This window comes from Dermacentor andersoni, chromosome 11, assembly GCF_023375885.2.
Source record: "Dermacentor andersoni chromosome 11, qqDerAnde1_hic_scaffold, whole genome shotgun sequence".
Taxonomy (NCBI): Eukaryota; Metazoa; Arthropoda; class Arachnida; order Ixodida; family Ixodidae; genus Dermacentor; species Dermacentor andersoni.
Window position 1 is genome coordinate 62,697,348 of NC_092824.1, and position 25,869 is coordinate 62,723,216.

General features: G+C 45.2%; 1 protein-coding gene across 1 annotated transcript; it reads left to right on the forward strand.

Annotated features, from left to right (window-relative positions):
• The first annotated feature begins 12,890 nt into the window (after nt 1-12,890).
• On the forward strand, nt 12,891-24,291 carry LOC126517500 (uncharacterized). Its single transcript, XM_055064219.2, has 4 exons — nt 12,891-13,015; nt 13,951-14,052; nt 17,353-17,442; nt 24,067-24,291. The coding sequence occupies exons 1-4, from the start codon at nt 12,941-12,943 to the stop codon at nt 24,172-24,174; spliced, it is 375 nt and encodes a 124-aa protein (XP_054920194.1). The 5' UTR covers nt 12,891-12,940; the 3' UTR covers nt 24,175-24,291.
• The last annotated feature ends 1,578 nt before the right edge of the window (nt 24,292-25,869 follow it).

Sequence of the window (25,869 nt, forward strand, 5' to 3'; positions counted from 1 at the left end):
CCCCTCACGAGGAGCGACCCTTTCGGCCCAGGCAACGAGGTAGCACAGTTGTGCCGACTGCGAGTAGTTCCCTGCTTCTCCGCATCATGAAGCAAAAATGGCGCTCCTGTCAGTACAACGGTGCTTCCGCACGCGTCGTCCTCCTCCTCTTCCATCCACAACGTATACAAGAGCTCTGTTTTAGGGTATCACTGTCGCCTATTTCAGCCATGATGTACGCTCCGAATACATTCCGAGCGTGCGTAAAAACAGTTCGGAGCGAGGATGTCGCACTTAGAGCTGAAGTTGCTGCATCCACATAATTAAGTCGATGTCCTTCGCCTTTGCTAAAGCCTTGTGGAAAATCCATACCCGCCTTTGATGCCGTAACTGGCAACATTTTTGTCATTTCAGCAACAAGCGAACTTACCTTTCTTGCAGAGTTATAGTGCAGCTGTCTCGGTTCACTGCCCAGAAACTCGCACGCATCCAATCGAACTTTATTAAATGTGACGTCCGTCTGATTTCGCACAAACAGAAATCGCGGGAGCCGTAGAGCATTTCACTACCGGATCCTGTAAGCGTGCGGTAACACGTACGCAAGTGCCAACACAGAAATCGGCGAAGTCGTCGAGTTTGCGCAGGCTTCGTATACGCAAATGGATGCTGTGATTTCTCCGAGTTTCTGCAGTCTTAATCACGTTGTGTGATCGCAGTCCCAAGGAATGTTTCGCATTTCTTTTCTCGGGCGCCATGTTACAGAGATGAACGGGAGCGCCATATCACTGCATCTTAGGTAAACATCTCTTAGTCAACCACATGATGAAGATGATGATGATGATATGTAGTGTTTAATGGCGCAAGGGCCAAGTGCGGCCAAAGTATGGTAGCCACCATAGCCAAAGAGCGCCAAGGCAGTGATGATGAGTACACAATGGACTAATGGCTGACGTGACGTGGCTGTATAGAGGCCTAAAACTGAGAGCTATAAATTGCTTGCAACATGCAAGGAATAAAAATATGAGAATGACTCAAGTAGGGTATGCTATAAGTATAGGATGTGCAACAAGGGTGTGATGGCGTCACATGCATAAAAATGGACATGCGATTGTTGATGACGAGTAGCACAACAGCCTCGGCGGGTCCCTTGAGTACAAGGGCCCGGAGGCATGTGCTATTACAAAGGTTGACATCGCAACAGTGGCCTCTCGCAAGAGGCCGTGTTACGAATTTCTTGGACAGAAAACGTGGAGCGTGTCAACGTCATTTAAAAAGGCTAAAATAGATTGCATGTCAAATAGCGGTTCTCTGCCTAGAAACAGTGCCAGGTGAAGCGGTGTACACTGAATATATGTTAAGGGGGAAGTGTCTTTTCCTTCGACTTGCGTTTCGCGACATTCTAGGAAGACATGCTGAACACTGAGTGTCTCCCCACATCTGCTACACATTGGACGTTCACCACCAGGGAGTTCACCGCACATGAGTGAAATCGCTCTTCAGGAACTGTTCTCAAAAGTGTCCTTCACACACAAAGTGGTGTCCGCTGCTGCTGTCGTCTGCGCTGAGAACACTGCTGCTTTAGGCACTCTGACTTTTATTTCAGGGCGAAGAATTAAATGTGCGTGTTGATCTTTCTTGAGGCTGAAATACCGCTACTAATTGGTGCAGAGTACCGGTGATTCGGCCTCGGAGATGAGCTTCCACTTAGCTTGTCGCTAACTTTTTTTGTCGTAGAAGGTTTCACATCTTTTAGCAACTTCTAAACACGCAATGGCAGGGACCTGCAGCTCCTCATCGCACAAACTGACGGCTACACATGTTAATTATTTACTCTGCTAGCTTTGTTTGTGGCGCGCCGTCTGCTACGATTACCTGACGACCAGCACCGCTCAGCAGCATTCTACTGAGCTCAGCGAAATTTTTACGCCACCATAGAGTGAAGTGGTGATCTATGCTCTAAACAAGCCGGTCGTCGGTCGGCACATAACTCCTCTAGCCACCACAGCGGTGAGAAGCTGCGTCCATGACGTCAGGGGCAAACTATATGCATACGTGCTAAGGAACGCTGCTGCATACCTAATATCAGTCAACGTCATTCTGCTTCATTCTTAGCTCACGCTAAAGGAAGGTACGGTGTTCAGCACATGGATCGTTGTTTCTCCATTTAACAGCCGAGGTATGGCACCGTAACCAAAGCGCGAAATTATTTAGTGCCACAGTTATAATGTAATGAGCTCATTCTAAAGCACGTTAGGTGCCACGGTCAAAGGGTACATAATGGAAATAGTAAAGCCAACCTAATTTCAACGCATTAAAATAAAATGTAGGCTGCAAGTTAGATTTAATTACGCGACTTCATTTTAGAGGTCACAATGGGCCCATCGGTGTGCCAATCAAGTAGTACGAATTCCTCTTTTTGAACTAGCTCATAACTCTCCGAGTTTGCGCTTTTGACCTTCACAGATAAAATCAATAAGGCAATCGACCATGGCTTGCTGGTTGGAGGTGTAGTTATAGATAAATCACAAGCCTTCTGACACCATTAATCAACAAATTCTTATACATAAAATTGAATCTTACGGCATAACTGGCCCGTCACTTCAGTGATATCTAGCTGTCTAACCAATTTCAGTCAAGTTGTTCAGATTGACGGCAAACTCTCGTCTGCTAAGAACATAAATCAAGTTGTTCCTCAGGGCTTGGTCCTCGGCCCGCTGCTCTTTCCACCATTTATTAACGACCTACTTAATGTTCTGACTACTGTCGACTGTATCTTATATGCAGGAGACACGACTATTTTTACTTACGCTAATAATGTCAATGAGCTATAGTGAAAAGTTAACGCTGATCTACATAACTTCATGATGTCGAAAGAACATGTTACCATCAAGCCACTAAAAGCACTTTTTGTGGTTTTTCATTTCTTCCCCACACTAACTTCGAAATCTATACCTGTGTGTCTTGACGACATTATACCTAGATATAAGAGCACAAAGCTTCTTGGTGTACTTTTATACGTGCGCCTGAAATTCAGTCTTCATGCGCAATAGCTTGTCCGCAAGACTTCTTTTGAAATACGTGCTATAATCAAAACCCACTCATTTTTTTCAGACGCACGTTATCCATTGCACACTCCCAGCTATTTATCTTATTGCGTATCAGCATCGGGCAGCACAGCTCAGCCAACCTGAGCGCCTGCAAAATCAGGCGCTTCGTCTCGTGACTTTTAGCCACTTCTTATCCAATGCGACGCCACTTTATTGCAGTTTACACATTCATCCTCTTCATCAGCTCTTTCAGTTGAAGTTATCAATTGTGATATACAAGTTAGATCATAACGATGCAGATATAGATGGCTTTATCGTTGAAATGTTTTGTAAATATTAACATTACTGGGTTCTCTGAACTCGATAACCGTCTTTTACCTAAAGTGCGCACAAACTGCGGTAAGTTCACTAGCACATTTGCGGGAATCACACTGTGGAATTGTATTCCAAATACCAATAAACCATCAGCCACGAAACAAGTATTCAAGAACCAAGTTAAGAAATATTTTATACAACTCTCTTCATCCTAACAACCGGCTTTTGCGATTGTAGTAATAATAACTGAAGTAGCAATAATACTACATGTTATATTGCTCCCATCGTGTTGTATTGTTAACTGACATTGCTCATTTATTACAGAAGATTTCTTCGTCATTTTTGTCCTAGTAAACAGCATTATACTTTCTTTTTCGCACGGTTCATTACTTTTTAAAATTGTCTGTAACGTTATTGTAACCACTGCTTGATGAATATCTCGTTTTCCCCCATTTTTGTTCACGTACGGGTGTCCCCCTGACAGTTTTCTACTTCGGGGCTCCCTGTGCAGTACTTATATTTATATACGCTGCTACGTAAAACTGACATCGTCGATGATTAAACTTGAACTTGAAAAGTGGGCATCAGTCACTGCCCCCATTCACCGAATAGTAAGTTGGTGTTCCATTTGACTGTGGGTCACTATGTGAGACTACATGTAGACTGCTTTCTACGTCGCGATGTAAGGCCCTACCTTTTCTCCAAATGTCTTGCATGGTTCGCCTGCGCCAAGCAAGGAACTACGCATTCTGGTCACTTCTCCACCTACGGTCGTTGTGGTCACTTCCTGTGAGGAACAATCCGTAAGTTGTCCTGTGTTTTCCTAAAGGAGCCCATGGCACTGATTGGTGACGGCAACAAACTTCAATGATATGACATGAAAAACACACGAATGACAACGCGCAAGGGTTAAGAGGGCGTTCATTCCTTTTCGTTGCTGGATCTCCAGCGTCCTGGAGGCAACCGAGCGGCTACGGGAGATGCAGTTTAGGGGGCTCAGGAATAATTTGGATCGTCCGCCGTTCTCTGATGTGCACCGAATGTCGTGGTCCTCGAGTTCTTTCGCAATCGTCCCGATCGATATGAGGCCGCGTCGTGCGGGATTCGAACCCGCAACCGTTTGCACTGCTAAATAGGGCCTCGGCGAGTAAAGGGACAGAGACACTGGTGAGGTTTGCCCCACCACGACCAACAACAGGAAAAGCAAAACAAAAAAGACAACGACGACAATGACAACAACGACGACGACGACGACGACGACGACGAAAACAACAACAGCAATAATCATGGTTAGACACTTTTTCAGGACGATGACAACGATCCCGATTGCCGCTCACTTGAGTGGGACTTCATCGTAACTATACCTTGAAAAATTTACTAATTTGATTTTCATCACATAATCCGCCTAGCATTGCGCTTTGCTTCCATTGGACGCCATTCTAGCATCACTTTCGACGTGGGCATTCAAATTTGTGGCAAAATACGCTCATCTCTCGCTTTGGGAGGAATACTATGTTGTATGCCACTGCAGTTCGATGCCAACCCTGGCAAAGAATTTTTCAGAAACTGGTGCTGCTTTTGGAATTTATATTAAGGCTGATTGCTATTGCAATTTATCCCTTTTTATCTAAAGGAAGAAAGATTACGTGTTTTAAGCCCTGACTTAATTCAGTTCTGCAATTGTCAAATGTGCCATCAGATAATCTGAAAGAAGCAAATTAAATAGAGTCAGGTAAGTAAACTGATTATACTGCTCAATGTTGCGCACGGCCTGACGTCCATCACTGCAGTGTAGATCTCGGCCAGTGAAAATAACAGTACTGCCTCGAATCTAAAATTTTTGATGGCTGGAGACATAAGCGCAGCCGAAACATCCTTGATGTTAAATTATGGGGTTTTACGTGCTAAAACTTTCTGATTAGGAGGCACGCCGTAGTGGAGAACTCCGAAAATCCCGACCAACTGGGGTTAAAAAAATTGAATTATGTGGCTTTACGTGTCAAAACCACTTTCTGATTATGAGGCACGCCGTACTGGAGGACTCCGGAAATTTCGACCACCTGGGGTTCCTTAACGTGCACCTAAATCTAAGTACACCGGTGTTTTCGCATTTCGCCCCCACCGAAATGCGGCCGCCGTGGACGGGATTCGATCCCGCGACCTCGTGCTCAGCAGGCCAGCACCATAGCCACTGAGCAACCATGGCGGATATCCTAGATGTCGGTTGGGTCGCAACAGGCATGAACGCGGGGCTCCTACCCCAGCCAGACTGTGCGTCAGCGAGAAGACCTGACAAGCAGCACGGTATACGTCGTTCTGCTTTCTTCCGCTACCTTTTGTTCAGCCGATGAACAGGCATATTGTATGCGGCGAGAGAGTTCTGCGTGCAGCAGGCCGTCTCACTACACGTCTTTTTTTTTTTGAGGTATTCACTTGAACTTAAGGTCCTCTTTCCTGACATCGGCGCCTAAACAGGAAATTCTAGACTTTTACAGCCTGGCAGAATGTGCCCATGCACATTGATAACAGCTGCGCTCGTGCCTCAAACGCGAAGTAAATGCGTAATCACGCACAGCGGGCTCGCTTGACCGGTGGCGAAAGCTGGCGGGCCTGCGTGCGGTTGTTTACAACTCGCAGTAGCAATTTAGTATAGTTTAGAAAAGTGGCTGGTAGCGAGAAACGCCACTGTCGGGTGAACGTGAGACGACAGCATTGGTCACAATTGATTGTTGTTCTAAAGTATACAACGGACCGATGTTGTTGAAATGGGGGTTTGAGTAAATGGCGAAGACGAAATACGAACAGGTACAAACCTCTACCCTCTTCAGACGTCATTAAGGGTATCCAAACGTAAAGCACCACCAGGAGGATCCACGTGGCAGCTGCCATTGCACGGGCATTTCCAGCCTGAAAGCAGTAGACCCAAAAAATCAGTAAATTAAGAGTAAAAAAAAAACTTACTATCTATATATATATTTCGCATTTTCATACAGAAAGCGAAGTGCGTTGATGTTCAAGCATTTCCTTTACCATTGTGGTTGGCGCATCATAGCTTCAGTTGCTTTTTGCACCATAACTAACTAACTAACTAACTAACTGACTGACTGACTGACTGACTGACTGACTGACTGACTGACTGACTGACTGACTGACTGACTGACTGGACTGACTGACTGACTGACTGACTGACTGACTGACTGACTGACTGACTGACTGGACTGACTGACTGACTGACTGACTGACTGACTGACTGACTGACTGACTGACTGACTGACTGACTGACTGACTGACTGACTGACTGACTGACTGACTGACTGACTGACTGACTGACTGACTGACTGACTGACTGATCTGACTGACTGACTGACTGACTGACTGACTGACTGGACTGACTGACTGACTGACTGACTGACTGACTGAGCTGACTGACTGACTGACTGACTGACTGACTGACTGACTGACTGACTGACTGACTGACTGACCTGGACTGACTGACTGACTGACTGACTGACTGACTGACTGACTGACTGACTGACTGACTGACTGACTGACTGACTGACTGACTGACTGACTGACTGACTGACTGACTGACTGACTGACTGACTGACTGACTGACTGACTGACTGACTGACTGACTGACTGACTGACTGACTGACTGACTGACTGACTGACGCTGACTGACTGACTGACTGACTGACTGACTGACTGACTGACTGACTCTGACTGACTGACTGACTGACTGACTGACTGACTGACTGACTGACTGACTGACTGACTGACTGACTGACTGACTGACTGACTGACTGACTGACTGACTGACTGACTGACTGACTGACTGACTGACTGACTGACTGACTGACTGACTGACTGACCTGACTGACTGACTGACTGACTGACTGACTGACTGACTGACTGACTGACTGACTGACTGACTGACTGACTGACCCTGACTGACTGACTGACTGACTGACTGACTGACTGACTGACTGACTGACTGACTGACTGACTGACTGACTGACCTGACTGACTGACTGACTGACTGACTGACTGACTGACTGACTGACTGACTGACTGACTGACTGACTGACTGACTGACTGACTGACTGACTGACTGACTGACTGACTGACTGACTGACTGACTGACTGACTGACTGACTGACTGACTGACTGACTGACTGACTGACTGACTGACTGACTGACTGACTGACTGACTGACTGACTGACTGACTGACTGACTGACTGACTGACTGACTGACTGACTGACTGACTGACTGACTGACTGACTGACTGACTGACTGACTGACTGACTGACTGACTGACTGACTGACTGACTGACTGACTGACTGACTGACTGACTGACTGACTGACTGACTGACTGACTGACTGACTGACTGACTGACTGACTGACTGACTGACTGACTGACTGACTGACTGACTGACTGACTGACTGACTGACTGACTGACTGACTGACTGACTGACTGACTGACTGACTGACTGACTGACTGACTGACTGACTGACTGACCTGACTGACTGACTGACTGACTGACTGACTGACTGACTGACTGACTGACTGACTGACTGACTGACTGACTGACTGACTGACTGACTGACTGACTGACTGAAGACTGACTGACTGACTGACTGACTGACTGACTGACTGACTGACTGACTGACTGACTGACTGACTGACTGACTGACTGACTGACTGACTGACTGACTGACTGACTGACTGACTGACTGACTGACTGACTGACTGACTGACTGACTGACTGACTGACTGACTGACTGACTGACTGACTGACTGACTGACTGACTGACTGACTGACTGACTGACTGACTGACTGACTGACTGACTGACTGACTGACTGACTGACTGACTGACTGACTGACTGACTGACTGACTGACTGACTGACTGACTGACTGACTGACTGACTGACTGACTGACTGACTGACTGACTGACTGACTGACTGACTGACTGACTGACTGACTGACTGACTGACGACTGACTGACTGACTGACTGACTGACTGACTGACTGACTGACTGACTGACTGACTGACTGACTGACTGACTGACTGACTGACTGACTGACTGACTGACTGACTGACTGACTGACTGACTGACTGACTGACTGACTGACTGACTGACTGACTGACTGACTGACTGACTGACTGACTGACTGACTGACTGACTGACTGACTGACTGACTGACTGACTGACTGACTGACTGACTGACTGACTGACTGACTGACTGACTGACTGACTGACTGACTGACTGACTGACTGACTGACTGACTGACTGACTGACTGACTGACTGACTGACTGACTGACTGACTGACTGACTGACTGACTGACTGACTGACTGACTGACTGACTGACTGACTGACTGACTGACTGACTGACTGACTGACTGACTGACTGACTGACTGCTGACTGACTGACTGACTGACTGACTGACTGACTGACTGACTGACTGACTGACTGACTGACTGACTGACTGACTGACTGACTGACTGACTGACTGACTGACTGACTGACTGACTGACTGACTGATGACTGACTGACTGACTGACTGACTGACTGACTGACTGACTGACTGACTGACTGACTGACTGACTGACTGACTGACTGACTGACTGACTGACTGACTGACTGACTGACTGACTGACTGACTGACTGACTGACTGACTGACTGACTGACTGACTGACTGACTGACTGACTGACTGACTGACTGACTGACTGACTGACTGACTGACTGACTGACTGACTGACTGACTGACTGACTGACTGACTGACTGACTGACTGACTGACTGACTGACTGACTGACTGACTGACTGACTGACTGACTGACTGACTGACTGACTGACTGACTGACTGACTGACTGACTGACTGACTGACTGACTGACTGACTGACTGACTGACTGACTGACTGACTGACTGACTGACTGACTGACTGACTGACTGACTGACTGACTGACTGACTGACTGACTGACTGACTGACTGACTGACTGACTGACTGACTGACTGACTGACTGACTGACTGACTGACTGACTGACTGACTGACTGACTGACTGACTGACTGACTGACTGACTGACTGACTGACTGACTGACTGACTGACTGACTGACTGACTGACTGACTGACTGACTGACTGACTGACTGACTGACTGACTGACTGACTGACTGACTGACTGACTGACTGACTGACTGACTGACTGACTGACTGACTGACTGACTGACTGACTGACTGACTGACTGACTGACTGACTGACTGACTGACTGACTGACTGACTGACTGACTGACTGACTGACTGACTGACTGACTGACTGACTGACTGACTGACTGACTGACTGACTGACTGACTGACTGACTGACTGACTGACTGACTGACTGACTGACTGACTGACTGACTGACTGACTGACTGACTGACTGACTGACTGACTGACTGACTGACTGACTGACTGACTGACTGACTGACTGACTGACTGACTGACTGACTGACTGACTGACTGACTGACTGACTGACTGACTGACTGACTGACTGACTGACTGACTGACTGACTGACTGACTGACTGACTGACTGACTGACTGACTGACTGACTGACTGACTGACTGACTGACTGACTGACTGACTGACTGACTGACTGACTGACTGACTGACTGACTGACTGACTGACTGACTGACTGACTGACTGACTGACTGACTGACTGACTGACTGACTGACTGACTGACTGACTGACTGACTGACTGACTGACTGACTGACTGACTGACTGACTGACTGACTGACTGACTGACTGACTGACTGACTGACTGACTGACTGACTGACTGACTGACTGACTGACTGACTGACTGACTGACTGACTGACTGACTGACTGACTGACTGACTGACTGACTGACTGACTGACTGACTGACTGACTGACTGACTGACTGACTGACTGACTGACTGACTGACTGACTGACTGACTGACTGACTGACTGACTGACTGACTGACTGACTGACTGACTGACTGACTGACTGACTGACTGACTGACTGACTGACTGACTGACTGACTGACTGACTGACTGACTGACTGACTGACTGACTGACTGACTGACTGACTGACTGACTGACTGACTGACTGACTGACTGACTGACTGACTGACTGACTGACTGACTGACTGACTGACTGACTGACTGACTGACTGACTGACTGACTGACTGACTGACTTTTTCTAAGGCTGAGGGTCCAGACAGCCTAATTTCCTTTCAGGCTCTTACAGGACAGGGAAGTGCATGTGGCGAAAATGGCGTTAAATCAGCTGTACCGAGCGTATACCTTTTGCTTGTTGTACGAAAGAGCACACATTTTCTGTTCACATAGACGTCATTTTTTAACCCAGTAAACATTTGTGGCGACGTACTCAGTGTATGTGGGTTGTCCTAAACATTTTCGGCATCAAGAGCGAGGAATTGGTTGACGTAACTAATCACATGTAACTTTGAACGCAGTCCCCTCGATTATCCACACACTTGGCCAAGCGCAATGTTCCAGTACTTGAATCCCCGCATAAAAAAAAAGTTCCGTGATTAAGGTTCTTCACAGCGCTAACCTTCTCACCCACACAGGGCCACGGTTCGAATGACGTCACTGTCAGTGAAAAAAGTGTCAGTATCAGTGTCAGTGAAAAAAAAAAATTATATATATATATATATATATATATATCGAAGCATATAGCGTCATTCAGCGCTGACGTCCCACAGGCAATGAGGAATAAGGACAGCGTAGTATCCTACAATGATGATCTGTTCTGCCACTTATAAAAAAAAAGAAAAGCCCACAAGCAGTAGGCCCTCTGAAATCAAGAAAAGAATAGCCAAGACTTGGCGTGCTCACCCAACAAACCGGCCCTTTTTTAATATTTCTTTTTGTCGGTGGAGAGGAAGGCTGTTTCCACTGCTTTGACTGCAATTCACTTTCAGAATGGAAGCGGCGCAATCGAGTGTCATCAACGATTACGAGCTGCAGTGAAAGTGGCCTGAAGAGCGCAGATTGTTCTGGGAGTCGGGTACACCGTAAACTTTTGCTAAACGACAAAATAATTTAATCATATTTTAGTACGAATAGTCCACCTATCGTGAAAGATAGGGAACAGTGCATAATAAAGTCAGCGCCGTTTCGTCCGTTCCAACTAGCCCAATATTTTTTCCTTACTGCGAGATGGAATAACTAGAGATAGTGAGCACAACATTTGAGATGATTAACAACACATCACGATGACGTGCTCGTAACATACCATGATGACGCAGACGTAGCCTTGAAGCATTCTAATGGGATAAAATTATTATTGGGCAAGTCACGCACGCAATCGAGGGTGGCTGTTCGGCTACAGGCTTGCCAATGGATGCATTTCTCGTTGTTTTCCCATTGGGACATAGCCCAAGCATTACCACCATCGTTTTCTACGGCATCAGTTGGTGGCGAACTCATAAAGCAGAATTTTCGCCACTGCTCCTAGGAAATGAAACTGCGCACAACTGCTGTTCCGAGATTGTACACTGCCTTTCGACTCTTCGAAGTCACCCCTGCGAGCGTGCGTGGTTGCGAAGTACAGAGACCCCGATTACGTTGGGATATTCCTGCAGTATGCAAGCAATTCACCTAAAATAAAATACTGAACACTGCGAACAGATATAGGACTCGCCGTAATAGTTCTGCGGAAACACGCAAGGTGGAGAGAAGTATTTAATAAAGTCAAAATCAGACATCCACCCAATCGTAGCAGTTGCTACAATAGAAACCCATATGAGTTCCTTGAAAGAAATGCCTCTCAGTTGAAGAAAAATTAGTACCGGACCAGGAGAAATTCTTCAACTGCGAGGCTTTTCTTTCAAGGAACCCGTATGGGTTTTTATGGTAGTAACTGCTACCAATGGGTGGATGTCTGACTTTCCCTTTATTAGATGTAGGATTCTTAGCATTCGAAAACGTTCTCATAGGAAGGAACACTGTTGGCCACACTAGGTACACTCACCAAGCGCGCGAAATAGATCATCCAGGTCTTATTGATACTCATTGGGAAAAGGCAATAATATTCGAACAACTTTGATGGTGGAGTCAGTCTACAGTAATATACTTTTTTTCAAGGCACCAGTACTTTTTGTTGTTGTCCAATTCTACTACATTAGAATAAAAAAAATGTATTGAGTCAATCTGTAAGAGAGGGAACACGTGTGAGTATTTACGGCGTACAAGCTAATTCCCCCTCTAAAGGAGAGACGTGTGGATTTACTCTTTCTGCCGAGTCAGCAGGCGGTGGCCGTAACATTGGTGCGCGAACACGCCCGAAAAGTCTGCACAATTAATACAACGCGGCAACAAAGCATGCACGCGAAACGAGGCCCTCAGACAAACGTCGCGCAGAACTTTTTGTTCGATGCAATAACGTTCGCTCGTAAACGAGGCGCCTTCTATTGCGCTAGTATCGTTAGAGGAGGTTTAATTTTCCACTCGCTTTTCATACGCCCCTTTGAGGGTCTGTTTTACATTCTTCATAACCCCGCAGCAGCGTCGAAAACAGGTGGTGGGGCTAGGATAGTGACCATGTCAAGTACATTCCCACTTCAGCACTTCTACAGGACACTGCGCAGTTTGGAGCAGAGCGGGCTCGAAGGAAAGGTCAGTCGTGAGAATGCAACGCTACGTTTTCCTTGCGAGGCTAATGGTTTCAACTGTAACGTGAGACCTAGACTTGTAGCTCTAATATTGCCGGTGGTGCCCGTATAGTTTAATACAATTAGCAGGGGGAACGGTGTCGTTAGTGTCTGCGGGAGGTGCGAGCAGAGGAGTTCTTTCCGCATGGGAATGATGGGTGGCACACGAATTTGCCTAAACTTCGTCATTCCGGCATTAACTGCGTTACAAATAATTAAATCAACATTATTAAAATTGTCTGACGGCAGTATTCCAACACGGGGCCTCTAGCACTGAAGCCTGATATATAAACCACTACGCCACGAATTAACTTAAAAGTTCGTTTGTGTGACTAAACGTTCATTCAATTAAGCATTTCTATTTCTCGTAGAAGTAGCGGCCACCTAATCGACAAATTTAACTAAAAGGTTAGAATTGCTCTGTGTGCCAGAGGCAATATAAAAAAATCGGCGCAGCCAAAAAAAAAAAAAAAAAAAAAAACCCTTGTAGCCCGAGGACGTCGCATAGTGACTTTCCCAACACTTCGACAAGTTTGACAAATGTCGCGGCTGCTGTTCGTATCAGACGTCGTTACTATAGTGAAACCCCTAGTAAAACAACATCATCGTTTAACTCGAAAAAATCGCAGATAATATTTGACGACTAACAATATCTCGAGTATGCACGTCAAGAATCGCTGAAGTCGATCGGATTATGAAAATGTTACGTGTTAGTGCTGCGTAATAAATGTTAGGTGTTCTTTAAGTTAAACTTTGATGATGTAATGCAGTTGAAGATGAAATACGAGCCTGATTTATATGTACAAGAACTACACAAATGCCTACCTTTACTTTGTATGCAAATGAGGAGTATATTTAAAATGCAGATCAGTTTTTGACAATTTTCTCATGTGTGCACAGAATATCTCTGTGATGAAAAAAGGTCTGAAAATGACAGTGCTGCTGTGGACTTTTGTTGGAAGCCTCTTCTTCGTTCCCGCATTGAAGACAATGGCTGAAGCGGTATGAAACCGACTTTTCCTTTCTTCTCACCTATTTGTGCGCATTTAGGGGCCGAACTTATCAATTTTCGAAAAATATTTTGCTTTCCAAATTGCCATTTGCAATTAGCACCAAGCCAGAGGTAATCTACAAAATCACGATGGCTAGCATGGCTAGTTTTTTCGCGTACACGTGCCTTGTTTTCCGCATACTGTTTAATTCTGAGCATCTTCGGCAAGGCGTAGTAAAATAAGAGAGACATATATATATATATATATGCAGAACAGGAACGTACCCAAGCCCCCCCCCCCCCCTAAAGTTATGACGCATACCCCTCCCCGCCCACGCCACCATTTCCCGCACACATTCTTAAAGCGCCGCCAAATCAATGTTGAGGCTTGACAGCTATTCGGCGGCGGTCAACATTTTGCTGCCTTTCTCACTCCTTTTGGATGGCGGCAGTTATCGGCAGTTATCCTGGAATGTTCTGGCCAGTTTGCTCATCAATTCGGTGCCCGCGCGATTAGCTCGAGATGTATTTAGTTGTCACCGTCTATTCAAAGGTCACGCCCATCGTTGTTGCTTCGTATATTCAACCTTCCTCGTTTAGACTGATCCAGAGGCCAGGAAAGGGATTCAGTTCGTGGTCAGCTGGTCTGTGTTCACGTGGAACGAGTTGCGGCCAGAGAAAATACCAATTGCCTTTAACTTTTCTTTCTGTTCCATTATTTCTTCGAGTGACGGCTCGCCGCGACGCTGACAGATCCTCGGAACAATATACCCGTGATATGGGTTAGATAAGGTGGAAAATAAAATGATGCGAGACAGCATCCCTCATCAATCCCTGCAATAACCCTTAAACTCATAGGCAATATGACAGTCACCCGTTAATTCGTCTGGTTTGTCCCTAATTCTACAGCTCTTCTCGTGCAAAATTGCCAACTGGAAACAATAGTCGCAAGGATTTGAGATATTAAGCGATCTCCTAAGGGAGAGAGCCAAGGCAACAGCCAAACCGGAAGGAAAAGCGAAAATTAACAATTGTAACCGTTGTTTATGATAATATTTATGGATCAACATCTTTTTATTTAAAAAGGAAGTAGAGAAAACGCCGCCGGAAATGGAGGACAATTCCGCGTGTTCTGAATGACGCTTCTACAGTTATCATTCGAGCCGCTTAACGTTGCCATTTCTCTGCTGTGCTTATGTAGGTGTTTTTCTAACCTGCTGCGGTGGGCGCAGTACGTGTAGAATCGCAGCTTCCTGCGTCATACGCGGTTGTACGCGGCTCGCGGGCTGGCACAGTTACGTTGCTTCCCAAATAACAACACGAGTCGGTTGTGGCACTCGTTAGAGCAGTAAACGAGGGATCCAAAAGAGCTGTGATTGTTCCGCAAATATATATTTCCGTGTATTTCTTCCAGAGCTAATTCAAAAAGCGCAATTATAGTCGGATACAACTTAAGAGGAAGCTTTAGCTCGGCCCGCCTCCGACACGGCCTATTCAAATACATGAAAAACGCAAAAACGTTTTTTTGAGATAGCTCCTGGACCGATTTTGATAAAGTTTGTTGGATTTGAGAGAGACAGCTAAACTATAGTGACTGTTGGAAGCGGAATTTCAATTTAGGGCCTGAATTTTGTTAAAAAGATTTTCAAATATTCGACAGTTTGAAAAAAAGAATAGAAGCAAGAAGTTTACAAATCCATAGCTCTGCATCTAGATCAGATATCGCATTTCTGTAAACGGCATCCATTAGACCATTCAAAGCGGACTAATTTTATATGTCATCTTATATTTTATGTGAATTTGTTACGCTATATACAAGGGTTCTGCAAAAGCTGTATTTCCATTTTACGAAATTTTTTCTAGATTCTAGATTGTGTAACATATCATAATGTAACATAATGTAACATAGTGTAACATATCATAACATATCATGTAACATAATTTCTAGATATGTGTAACATATCAATTTTGTACGCTTTAGATTTACGATTAGGTGCAATTTACAGAATTGTGATATCATTTCTCGTTGCCGAAAGACAGTTGCAAACTTGATAGACTCGTTTTCTGACAATTTTCGATTTTGCCAATTTTTAATAAAACATTGACAATCTAAAGGAAAAATTCGAAGCCAACGGTCACTGGAGTTTAAGTTTTTTTTCAAATGCAACAAAGCTTATCAAATTTGGTGCAGTGGTTGCTGAGAAAAACGAATTCTCCTTTTACATTACATATACTTAGATAGGAGCACCCGAGCTAAACCTTCCACTTAAGTCTGCAATGAAGCCCCGCCCACGCCCTCATAACTGCCAGCCACTGCTCCTCCACGAGGCTGCAAATAATTCGTACTTCAAACTTTTTCCGTTACCCAAATAAGGCGGCACCTACAAAAATAAAATTATTAGCGCGTAATTTTATACCTTTCCCCTCGCCTATTGTAGTGGAATGGCGAATGCTTAATTCATTATTGAACTGCAATAACATGCTCGCTTCGCTGCAACTATTCGTTGTGAAGTTTCACTTCAGTTGGCAGTGAAGTTTCATGAGTAAAACGGGTTCAGCAGGGAAATAAACTGCACAGCAGATTTTGAAGAGTGAAATGCTCAGATTCCATACATTTTGTCCATGTCTGTTGCACACCTCATTGCTTCCGCCGATGAAAAGACTCTTGAAGAATAGCAGACGCTCCGGAGGTATCAAGTACGACGCCATATTGAAAAGGCGGTATGACGACGACTTTGTTTGCTTATTTGATTGGCTGACGGAGTAACACAACTCCGCGCATTCCGTGTGCCTTTGTTGTCAACTGCTGCTTCTTAAACTTCTATTCTACTAAAGGAATATTTATGTTATACGTTCCCTTCTGTACTTGTTCTTGGCAGTGTTATTCCTGCGTTTCTTTCCTGCGCTAGTCCATTTGACGTGGTTCTTTGTTTGCCAAGTAAGGGAGAGTCGTATCGCACAGGCGTACCTGTAAAATACACCTTATTTCATTTCTCTTTTGTGGGTTTACGCGTTTTTATGGCGAATGCTGGGCGCTATTCATATTTGTAATAGTAAAGGTACACCCCCCCCCTCTCATTTGCACAGAAAGGTTACACCCCCCCCCCCCCGAAAAAAAAATCCTGGGTACGTACCTGATATAGAAGCACATCACTCTGCAACATGCAAGAACAATCAGCTGTAATAACGATGCTAATAAACAGTAAGAAAATAGTCAGTACCGGTACCTGAAATTTATAACCCGCAGGACGGTCATTTCCACTGTGATCAGCACTTTTTGAAATGACGCTCATGTTTGTTCTTTTCTAAAGCGAGGGATGACAACACCGGAGCCTCGGCTACCAAGAGAGCGCAAGACTGCGGAAGGCTTTTCGAAACCATGCAGCAATTTATCACAAGTGGTAAGCATTGTATTGCATGGTTCAACGTTGCGATGGTAGCTAAAGTATTTCCGCAGGCTGTGTTGTCCGTGTCGGACTGGGCCTTCAATTGCTACGCTTGCAGCATTATCGAGAGGAAAATTAGCGCCTTCCATATTTTGCGTTATTACAACGTTGTGGACATGAAAACCCTGGTAAAAATTAACTAGCGGGCCTCAGAGCGAATAAATCAAGCACTATATTACTTGCCGCCGCTGGACTAGTTAGTTCACACTTGTCAGGACGTGTTGAGAAGGGGGAGCAAAACATTTCATTTTATGAAAGCATTAACACATTGTAGTACTGCACTACGATAGATGTTCTACGAACCTGCTTCGGTTTCGATTCCCGGGAGGTGCAGGTTTGGTGACGCAGAATGTGGTCACGTGGCAGCGGGACATCACAGCGCTTTGCCATAGCACTCGCTCCATCGTCTGCTGTGCTGCTATTCGTTGCGCGTTCCGATGTCTCAGCTTAGCAGACAAACGAGAGAGTATAGACCTCCTGTGTAAGTGGACCGCCCACCAATAACGCGGTCTGCTTATATAGTGAGCTCTTCAGCGCTTTACAGCGAATCATACCTTCTACCTCTACGGAACGTTTGCTCTCAACTAGAGCGGTAACAGGAGGTATTCAGAGACTTGGATTGGGAAGAATTGGGGATAAGAGTAAATGGAGAATACCTTAGTAACTTGCGCTTCGCTGATGATATTGCCTTGCTTAGTAACTCAGGGGACCAACTGCAATGCATGCTCACTGACCTGGAGAGGCAGAGCAGAAGGGTGGGACTAAAAATTAATCTGCAGAAAACTAAAGTAATGTTTAACAGTCTCGGAAGGGAACAGCAGTTTACGATAGGTAGCGAGGCACTGGAAGTGGTAAGGGAATACATCTACTTAGGACAGGTAGTGACTGCTGATCCGGATCATGAGAGTGAAATAATCAGAAGAATAAGAATGGGCTGGGGTGCGTTTGGCAGGCATTCTGAGATCATGAACAGCAGGTTGCCATTATCCCTCAAGAGAAAAGTTTATAACAGCTGTGTCTTACCAGTACTCACGTACGGGGCAGAAACCTGGAGGCTTACAAAAAGGGTTCTACTTAAATTGAGGACGACGCAACGGGCTATGGAAAGAAGAATGATAGGTGTAACATTAAGGGATAAGAAAAGAGCAGATTGGGTGAGGGAACAAACGCGCATTAATGACATCTTAGTTGAAATCAAGAAAAAGAAATGGGCATGGGCAGGACATGTAATGAGGAGGGAAGATAACCGATGGTCATTAAGGGTTACGGACTGGATTCCGAGGGAAGGGAAGCGTAGCAGGGGGCGACAGAAAGTTAGGTGGGCAGATGAGATTAGGAAGTTTGGAGGGTCAACATGGCCACAATTAGCACATGACCGGGGCAGTTGGAGAAGTATGGGAGAGGCCTTTGCCCTGCAGTGGGCGTAACCAGGCTGATGATGATGATGATGATGATGAGAGCGGTAAATATATCGTGCGTATTGCGTTTTCTTTTCTCTTCTTTTGCGTGTCCTTCATTTGCGCTGCGGTTGTCGGACGCACCTACGGAAGAGCGACGAAGCAGCGATTAGAGGACGGGCAGGACGAGTTAACATCCGCCATGTATCCGTCACTATACCATCAGTATGTATCGGCCACTGTACTGATGGGCGACTTCAATGCCAAGGTAGGCAAGAAGCAGGCTGCAGACAAGTCAGTGGGGGAATATGGCATAGGCACTAGGAATAACAGGCGAGAGTTATTAGTAGACTTTGCAGAACAGAATAATATGCGGATAATGAATACCTTATTCCGCAAGCGGGATAGCCGAAACTGGACGTGGAGAAGCCCGAATGACGAGACTAGAAATGAAATAGACTTTATACTCTGCGCTATCCCTGGCATCATACAAGATGTGGAAGTGCTCGGCAAGGTGCGCTGCAGTGACCATAGGATGGTAAGAACTCTAATTAGCCTAGACTTGAGGAGGGAACGGAAGAAACTGGTACATAAGAAGCCGATCAATGAGTTAGCGATAAGAGGGAAAATCGAGGAATTCCGGATCAAGCTACAAAACAGGTATTCGGCTTTAACTCAGGAAGAGGAGCTTAGTGTTGAAACAATGAACAACAATCTTACGGGCATCATTAAGGAGTGCGCAATAGAAGTAGGTGGTAACTCCGTTAGACAGGATACCAGTAAGCTATCGCAGGAGATTAAAGATCTCATCAAGAAACGCCAATGTATGAAAGCCTCTAACCCTACAGCTAGAATAGAACTGGCAGAACTTTCGAAGTTAATCAACAAGCGTAAGACAGCTGATATAAGGAAGTATAATATGGATAGAATTGAACATGCTCTCAGGAACGGAGGAAGCTTAAAAGCAGTGAAGAAGAAAATAGGAATTGGCGAGAATCAGATGTATGCGTTAAGAGACAAAGCCGGCAATATCATTACTAATATGGATGAGATAGTTCAAGTGGCAGAGGAATTCTATAGAGATTTATACAGTACCAGTGGCACCCACGACGACAATGGAAGAGAGAATAGTCTAGAGGAATTTGAAATCCCACAAGTAACGCCTGAAGAAGTAAGGAAAGCCTTGGGAGCTATGCAAAGGAGGAAGGCAGCTTGGGAGGATCAGGTAACAGTAGATTTGATGAAGGATGGTGGGCAGATCGTTCTAGAAGAACTAGCCATCCTGTTTACGCAATGCCTCATGACCTCAAGCGTACCGGAATCTTGGAAGAACGCTAGCATAATCCTAATCCATAAGAAAGGGGACGCCAAAGACTTGAAAAATAAAAGACCGATCAGCTTACTATCCGTTGCCTTCAAAGTATTTACTAAGGTAATCGCAAATAGAATCAGGAACACCTTAAACTTCTGTCAACCAAAGGACAAGGCAGGATTCTGTAAAGGCTACTCAACAATAGACCATATTCACAGTATCAATCAGATGATAGGGAAATGTGCGGAATATAACCAACCGTAATATGTAGCTTTCATTGATTGCGAGAAAGCGTTTGATTCAGTCGAAACCTCAGCAGTCATGGAGCCATTACGGAATCAGGGTGTAGACGAGCCGTATATAAAAATACTGAAAGATATCTATGGCGGCTCCACAGCCACCGTAGCCCTCCATAAAGAAAGCAACAAAATCCCAATAAAGAAAGGAGTCAGGCAGGGAGATACGATCTCTCCAATGCTATTCACAGCGTGTTTACAGGAGGTATTCAAAGACCTAGATTGGGAAGAATTGGGGATAAGAGTTCACGGAGAATACCTTAGCAACTTACGATTCGCTGATGATATTGCCTTGCTTAGTAACTCAGGGGACCAATTGCAATGCATGCTCACTGAGCTGGAGAGGCAAAGCAGAAGGGTGGGTCTAAAAATTAATCTGCAGAAAACTAAAGTAATGTTTAACAGTCTCGGTAGACAACAGCAGTTTACGATAGGCAGCGAGGCACTGGAAGTGGTAAGGGAATACATCTACTTAGGGTAGGTAGTGACCTCGGATCCGGATCATGAGACTGAAATAATCAGAAGAATAAGAATGGATTGGGGTGCGTTTTGCAGACATTCTCAGATCATGCACAGCAGGTTGCCATTATCCCTCAAGAGAAAAGCGTATAACAGCTGTGTCTTACCAGTACTCACGTACGGAGCAGAAACCTGAAGGCTTACGAAAAGGGTTCTACTTAAATTCAAGACGACGCAACGAGCTATGGAAAGAAGAATGATGGGTGTAACGTTAAGGGATAAGAAAAGAGCAGTTTGGGTGAGGGAACAAACGCGAGTTAATGACATCTTAGTTGAAATCAAGGAAAAGAAATCGGCATTGGCAGGACATGTAATGAGGAGGGAAGATAACCGATGGTCATTAAGGGTTACGGACTGGATTCCCAGGGAAGGGAAGCGTAGCAGGGGGCGGCAGAAAGTTAGGTGGGCGGATGAGATTAAGAAGTTTGCAGGGACAACATGGCCACAATTAGTACGTGACCGGGGTAGTTGGATAAATATGGGAGAGGCCTTTGCCCTGCAGTGGGCGTAACCAGGCTGATGATGATGATGATGAGGTATCCGTTTGCTAAATGTTTAAGGGGTGGGGGGGGGGGCGCATGGGTGCACGAAATTCGTAATTGTCCAATGTCGCTGTCCCACGCTGGTCTGTGAAGTCATAGGCGGGACATAATATAGAGGCCTATGTGAAAGCCGCAGGAACCACGCGAGGTATCTGTTGTACGAGGTTATAGCCTCAAAACTGCCTGCAAAGGAATGATATTTGACTCGCAGGTTCCTGGTGACACTGTCTATATTCGGTGCCGACATAAGAATAACAACAAAAGAATGGTATGCGCGCTGTTCAACTCAAACACAAATTGCAAAGATGCTTCAGCCAATTAGGTTCTTTACCTTCACTGACGGCAAGGGTTTTGCGTGCTTAAAGAGGCAGCTGTCCCCGCACAGATCACTCTAAGAGGCACTGTTCTTTTTATTCACAAGTTTTACAGTTTGCTTACAAAAAACCAGAAGGGTCAGAACTAAAGGCGCTAGCATGTGCCTGACTTAGGCCCTGACCCCTGTAGAATATGCGCTCCAGCGAAGCAATCAGGATAGCGTAAGAATGAGGAGAAAAAAAAAAGTAGGGGGCGGATTTGAACAAATAATTCATGAGCAAAGATCGAGAAAAAGATTATACACTGCAAGCTAAGAAAAACAAGCACACGATGTGCAACTAAAAAGCACATCGGAATGAAACCGGAAGGTCTCGGGTAAATTTTGTGAGGGATCCTGGTTACGTCTGTAAACGAAAGGTAATATTTTAGATTGAAACATGGAACTTTTATTTTTCACAATCAGCCTAGCATTTACATCAACTAACCAAAGTCATTAACCCATCAGCGGACTTCTGCTGGCTTCGTAACCTCGTAGAGGAAATCTGGCGCCACCGTCTATGGGAGCTTTCTCTAAGGGGCGCTGTGCTGTCATGGGAATGACGGTATGTGTATCTGTGATGCTTGTGTTGGCTGGTTTTGAAAGAAGCTTCGTCTAAAACTTGGATACTGCTATCAGAAATAGCGAGTGCTTAAAGTAACATCTTCTGAAAAGGTCTTCATTCAACCATATTACATCATCCAATGAAGTTTAGTCACCTACAATGCATAACCAAGCGAAGAAAAGCGACAACAGACGACAAACTGTTCCAAAGCGAGCGCGAATCTTGCCTGTTCTCCAACTTAAGCGGCCCGCTGTTGCTTTCTACATTTCATAAAATTGTACATGTAATAAAAAGTTTCCATTATTAAACAAAACATGTTTTTGTGAAATAAAGCTAAATGACCTTTTCACGTGAGAATGAATCATTGTGACAGACGAAATGGTGCTTGCTGGCGCGACTTCAAGGTGTCCTGGCTCTCCGGGAAGGATGCCAATCCGAAGTCACAATATACCGGCATTCCCATGCATACCACAGCGAGGTGATGCCAGATTTCCTTCTAGGTAATATAGTGAGAAACTCTATGGAGGTGTCGTTCGGTAGCACTGTCTGCTTCAAGGTGCCAAACCTCACTGCTCAATAATCTGCGCTTCTTAGGGGAAGCATTATGAAAGGTTGGGAGTTTAGAAGGCGCAAACTTGAGAGAGGAGAACAGAGCGGCATTGGTTGGATAGCAAACGGGCATCGCCGCGTTTTCTCGTTAAGGTAATCCACTATTGTCCAAACACTTTCGCACAAGAAAATTACAACTCAATTTATTTCTAGTAGCGAGGAGTGACAACCGTAAGAAAAACAACGAATCGTTATTTGAGCTATAACCTAACTGTAATGGCAAATAATTTTTTATTTCCCTGCTGAACTTTTTCACAGGTTAATATTTGCTCCAGCGTGTCCGAAACGCTACTGTAGGCTACGTGTAGAGTGTTGCGTGTCTAAATATGAATTTTGAGAGAACAAGCTGAACGTAGCGTAATGATAAATTAAGCATCATTACAAGGTTAATAGAAAAAAAAGGCCATTGACCTGCCATATAAGGGGTAGTACATATAGTCGGCGGTCTTTAAGAGTTGGAGAATTAGTGGCAGCGGGAAAGAACCGCACTCGCAGAACACCAGCGAACTAAGGGGTGCGACCGAAGAGAAAGATAAAAAGATATTTATTGAAGAGAAGAAATAAATAATGATCTCTGTGTTGCTTCTTGTGGAATTCCTGGTGGAATTTAGATTTGTTGTTGAACACCTTCGCAGGAAAATGGCCGGGAGTGGTCGCATAGAAAATTTGCCGGAGTGGAATGCAGTATAGGCTATACAGGAAATACTGAAGAGGGATATTCTGGTAGGGGACCTGCGCTCTGCACTATACTTGAAATATGTTAATTATGATAATGATAATAGAAGTTGACCACATCCATGGTGAATAGAATAGCAAGTTTAGAAAAGTTCTGGGAGTCTTTTTTTTCTGTCCTTGAGCAGAAGTTTGTTTTGCGTGACCTCTTCGAGCATTATACGAATGATGGTACAAACATATGCACTGCCCTTATGTGCAAATTTGCTGCGGTATTCTCACTGTTGCCGTTCTGCGCTTTGTTTGTCGTCGCAGTGCTCAAGGGACCCTGACTGCTGCGACGTGTGGCTTTGCGTAAACAACCGGTGCAAAGTTTACGAGCCATTGACGGAAAATCTTGGATTAACCACCGAGGGCAGCTGAGAAAGTGGGGCTCCCGCTGGGCGAAAAACAATTGGGGATACCTTCCTAACTAATTCGAAAATGGCTTACAACCTTGTCGACACCATACGACACTAGCTCTTTCTTCATGCCCGATAGTTACAGTCGCGGACAGAATAAAATGGACCACGGGGTCTCCGAAAACGTTCAATTCCCGAGCAGCCTGTAGCAGTAACCAGTAAAACTGCCCACGACAACGTTTTTAGCATATTCTAGTCGAGGTCCAAAATGCAAATACCAGATTGCGTTGTGAGGTTGCGGAGATATTCAGCTTTTTCTCAGATTTCATGGTCCATAATATTCTGTCCGCGACTGTACGTGCTACAGTGGGTACGCCCCGAATAAAATATTTTGAAGTGTCGCCAATATGGTAGCTTCGTATTGCCACGGTGTGTTTCGTAGTTGCGCAGTCTATATAGAGTTCAGCGGCGACGATGATTGCACACGGCACGCTCTCTGTGTGGGTGTGGCGACAGAAAGTCTCAAACCTTGCTTAGCAGCGCGACCGTGTCAGCTTTTGATGCTGATTCTTTAGCATCACCTTCGAAACCTGGCAGTGGTGAATGGTCACCAAGCCTGCCTGAGCCAACCAAGTAATCTATAGACACTTATCAGCCTAGTATTTAATGTCTCGTCAACCTTTTTCTATCTTCCTTAAAATATATGTATCTAGTATACATAACTATGTCTTTAACGTATGCCTGACCGGATGGATGGAAGGATGCTACGAGTACCTCCTTTGAAATGGGGTGGTGGCTGGCGCCACCGACGTCTTTTTCTTTCTTCGCCGAATGTCCCGGCTATATTATTTTTTACAGAAAAAGTTCAGTGCCCTTTCACTCTGTGAAGACGGATGACCAGCGATACCGTGTACCTGGGCCCCTTAATGGCGAACTGCACCTCCGCCGTGGGTCGGCCCGCCATTTCACTATCTTCCGGATCGGCCCCCGTATGCGGAGTGCTTAACGCCTGCTTCACCCCCGCCGCGGGTTGGCCAGGTGTTGCACTGCCTTCGTGATTTTTTTTTGTGTACACGCGAACACGATAGTGGGGAAAGTAGCCCTGAATAGCTTCTCCGCAAAAAAAAAAAAAAAAAAAAAAAAGAGAGAGAATGAAGAAGAACGAAAATACCCAGCAACGAGCTTTCTGAGCGATTATTGGGAACTTCGTTTTTGTACGTCCCCGTTATTTGTAGCCCCCCTAATTTCTGCCATCAAACCTCCAACCGCCTTTAGCTATTCTTTATTGTGGACATGTTTTATCTTGAACCCAAGGGCTCCGTGGAGGTCAGCGGGGCCTGTGTAAATATCCTCACATTATAATGCAACATGTTCCATGTATCGCCTTCCTTTACTGCAGCAAACACATGCTCCTTCCTTGGTGTATAACTCGCTCTAAAGTACGCGTTCCAAAACATATAATGATATCGCTTCAAATAGTAGAGAACTTCCCTTTGAGTTGACAAATTCTTTCTTTCCTGATTTCGTTTTTACTTCTTAGGCAGTTACTCGCTGCCGTTTCTTTTCCATTGCGGCCACACACGAGATTGTCTCAGCCTTTCTGACTTTGTGCTTAGCGTTCTTGGTGGCCATATTGCTTGCTATACCGGCCACAAACCAGCTGGCAGGCTACTCAGTTTCTTTCCTTCACTGTGAGTCTATTATTCCTGTGCATAAA

What these genes read in the sequence shown, in the direction of transcription:
- LOC126517500 (XM_055064219.2), top strand. Translation starts at nt 12,941, where the DNA reads ATGTCAAGTACATTCCCACTTCAGCACTTCTACAGGACACTGCGCAGT. An exon ending in AGAGCGGGCTCGAAGGAAAG is followed by an intron (nt 13,016 to 13,950) that starts GTCAGTCGTGAG and finishes ATGTGTGCACAG; the next exon opens with AATATCTCTGTGATGAAAAA. An exon ending in TGAAGACAATGGCTGAAGCG is followed by an intron (nt 14,053 to 17,352) that starts GTATGAAACCGA and finishes TCTTTTCTAAAG; the next exon opens with CGAGGGATGACAACACCGGA.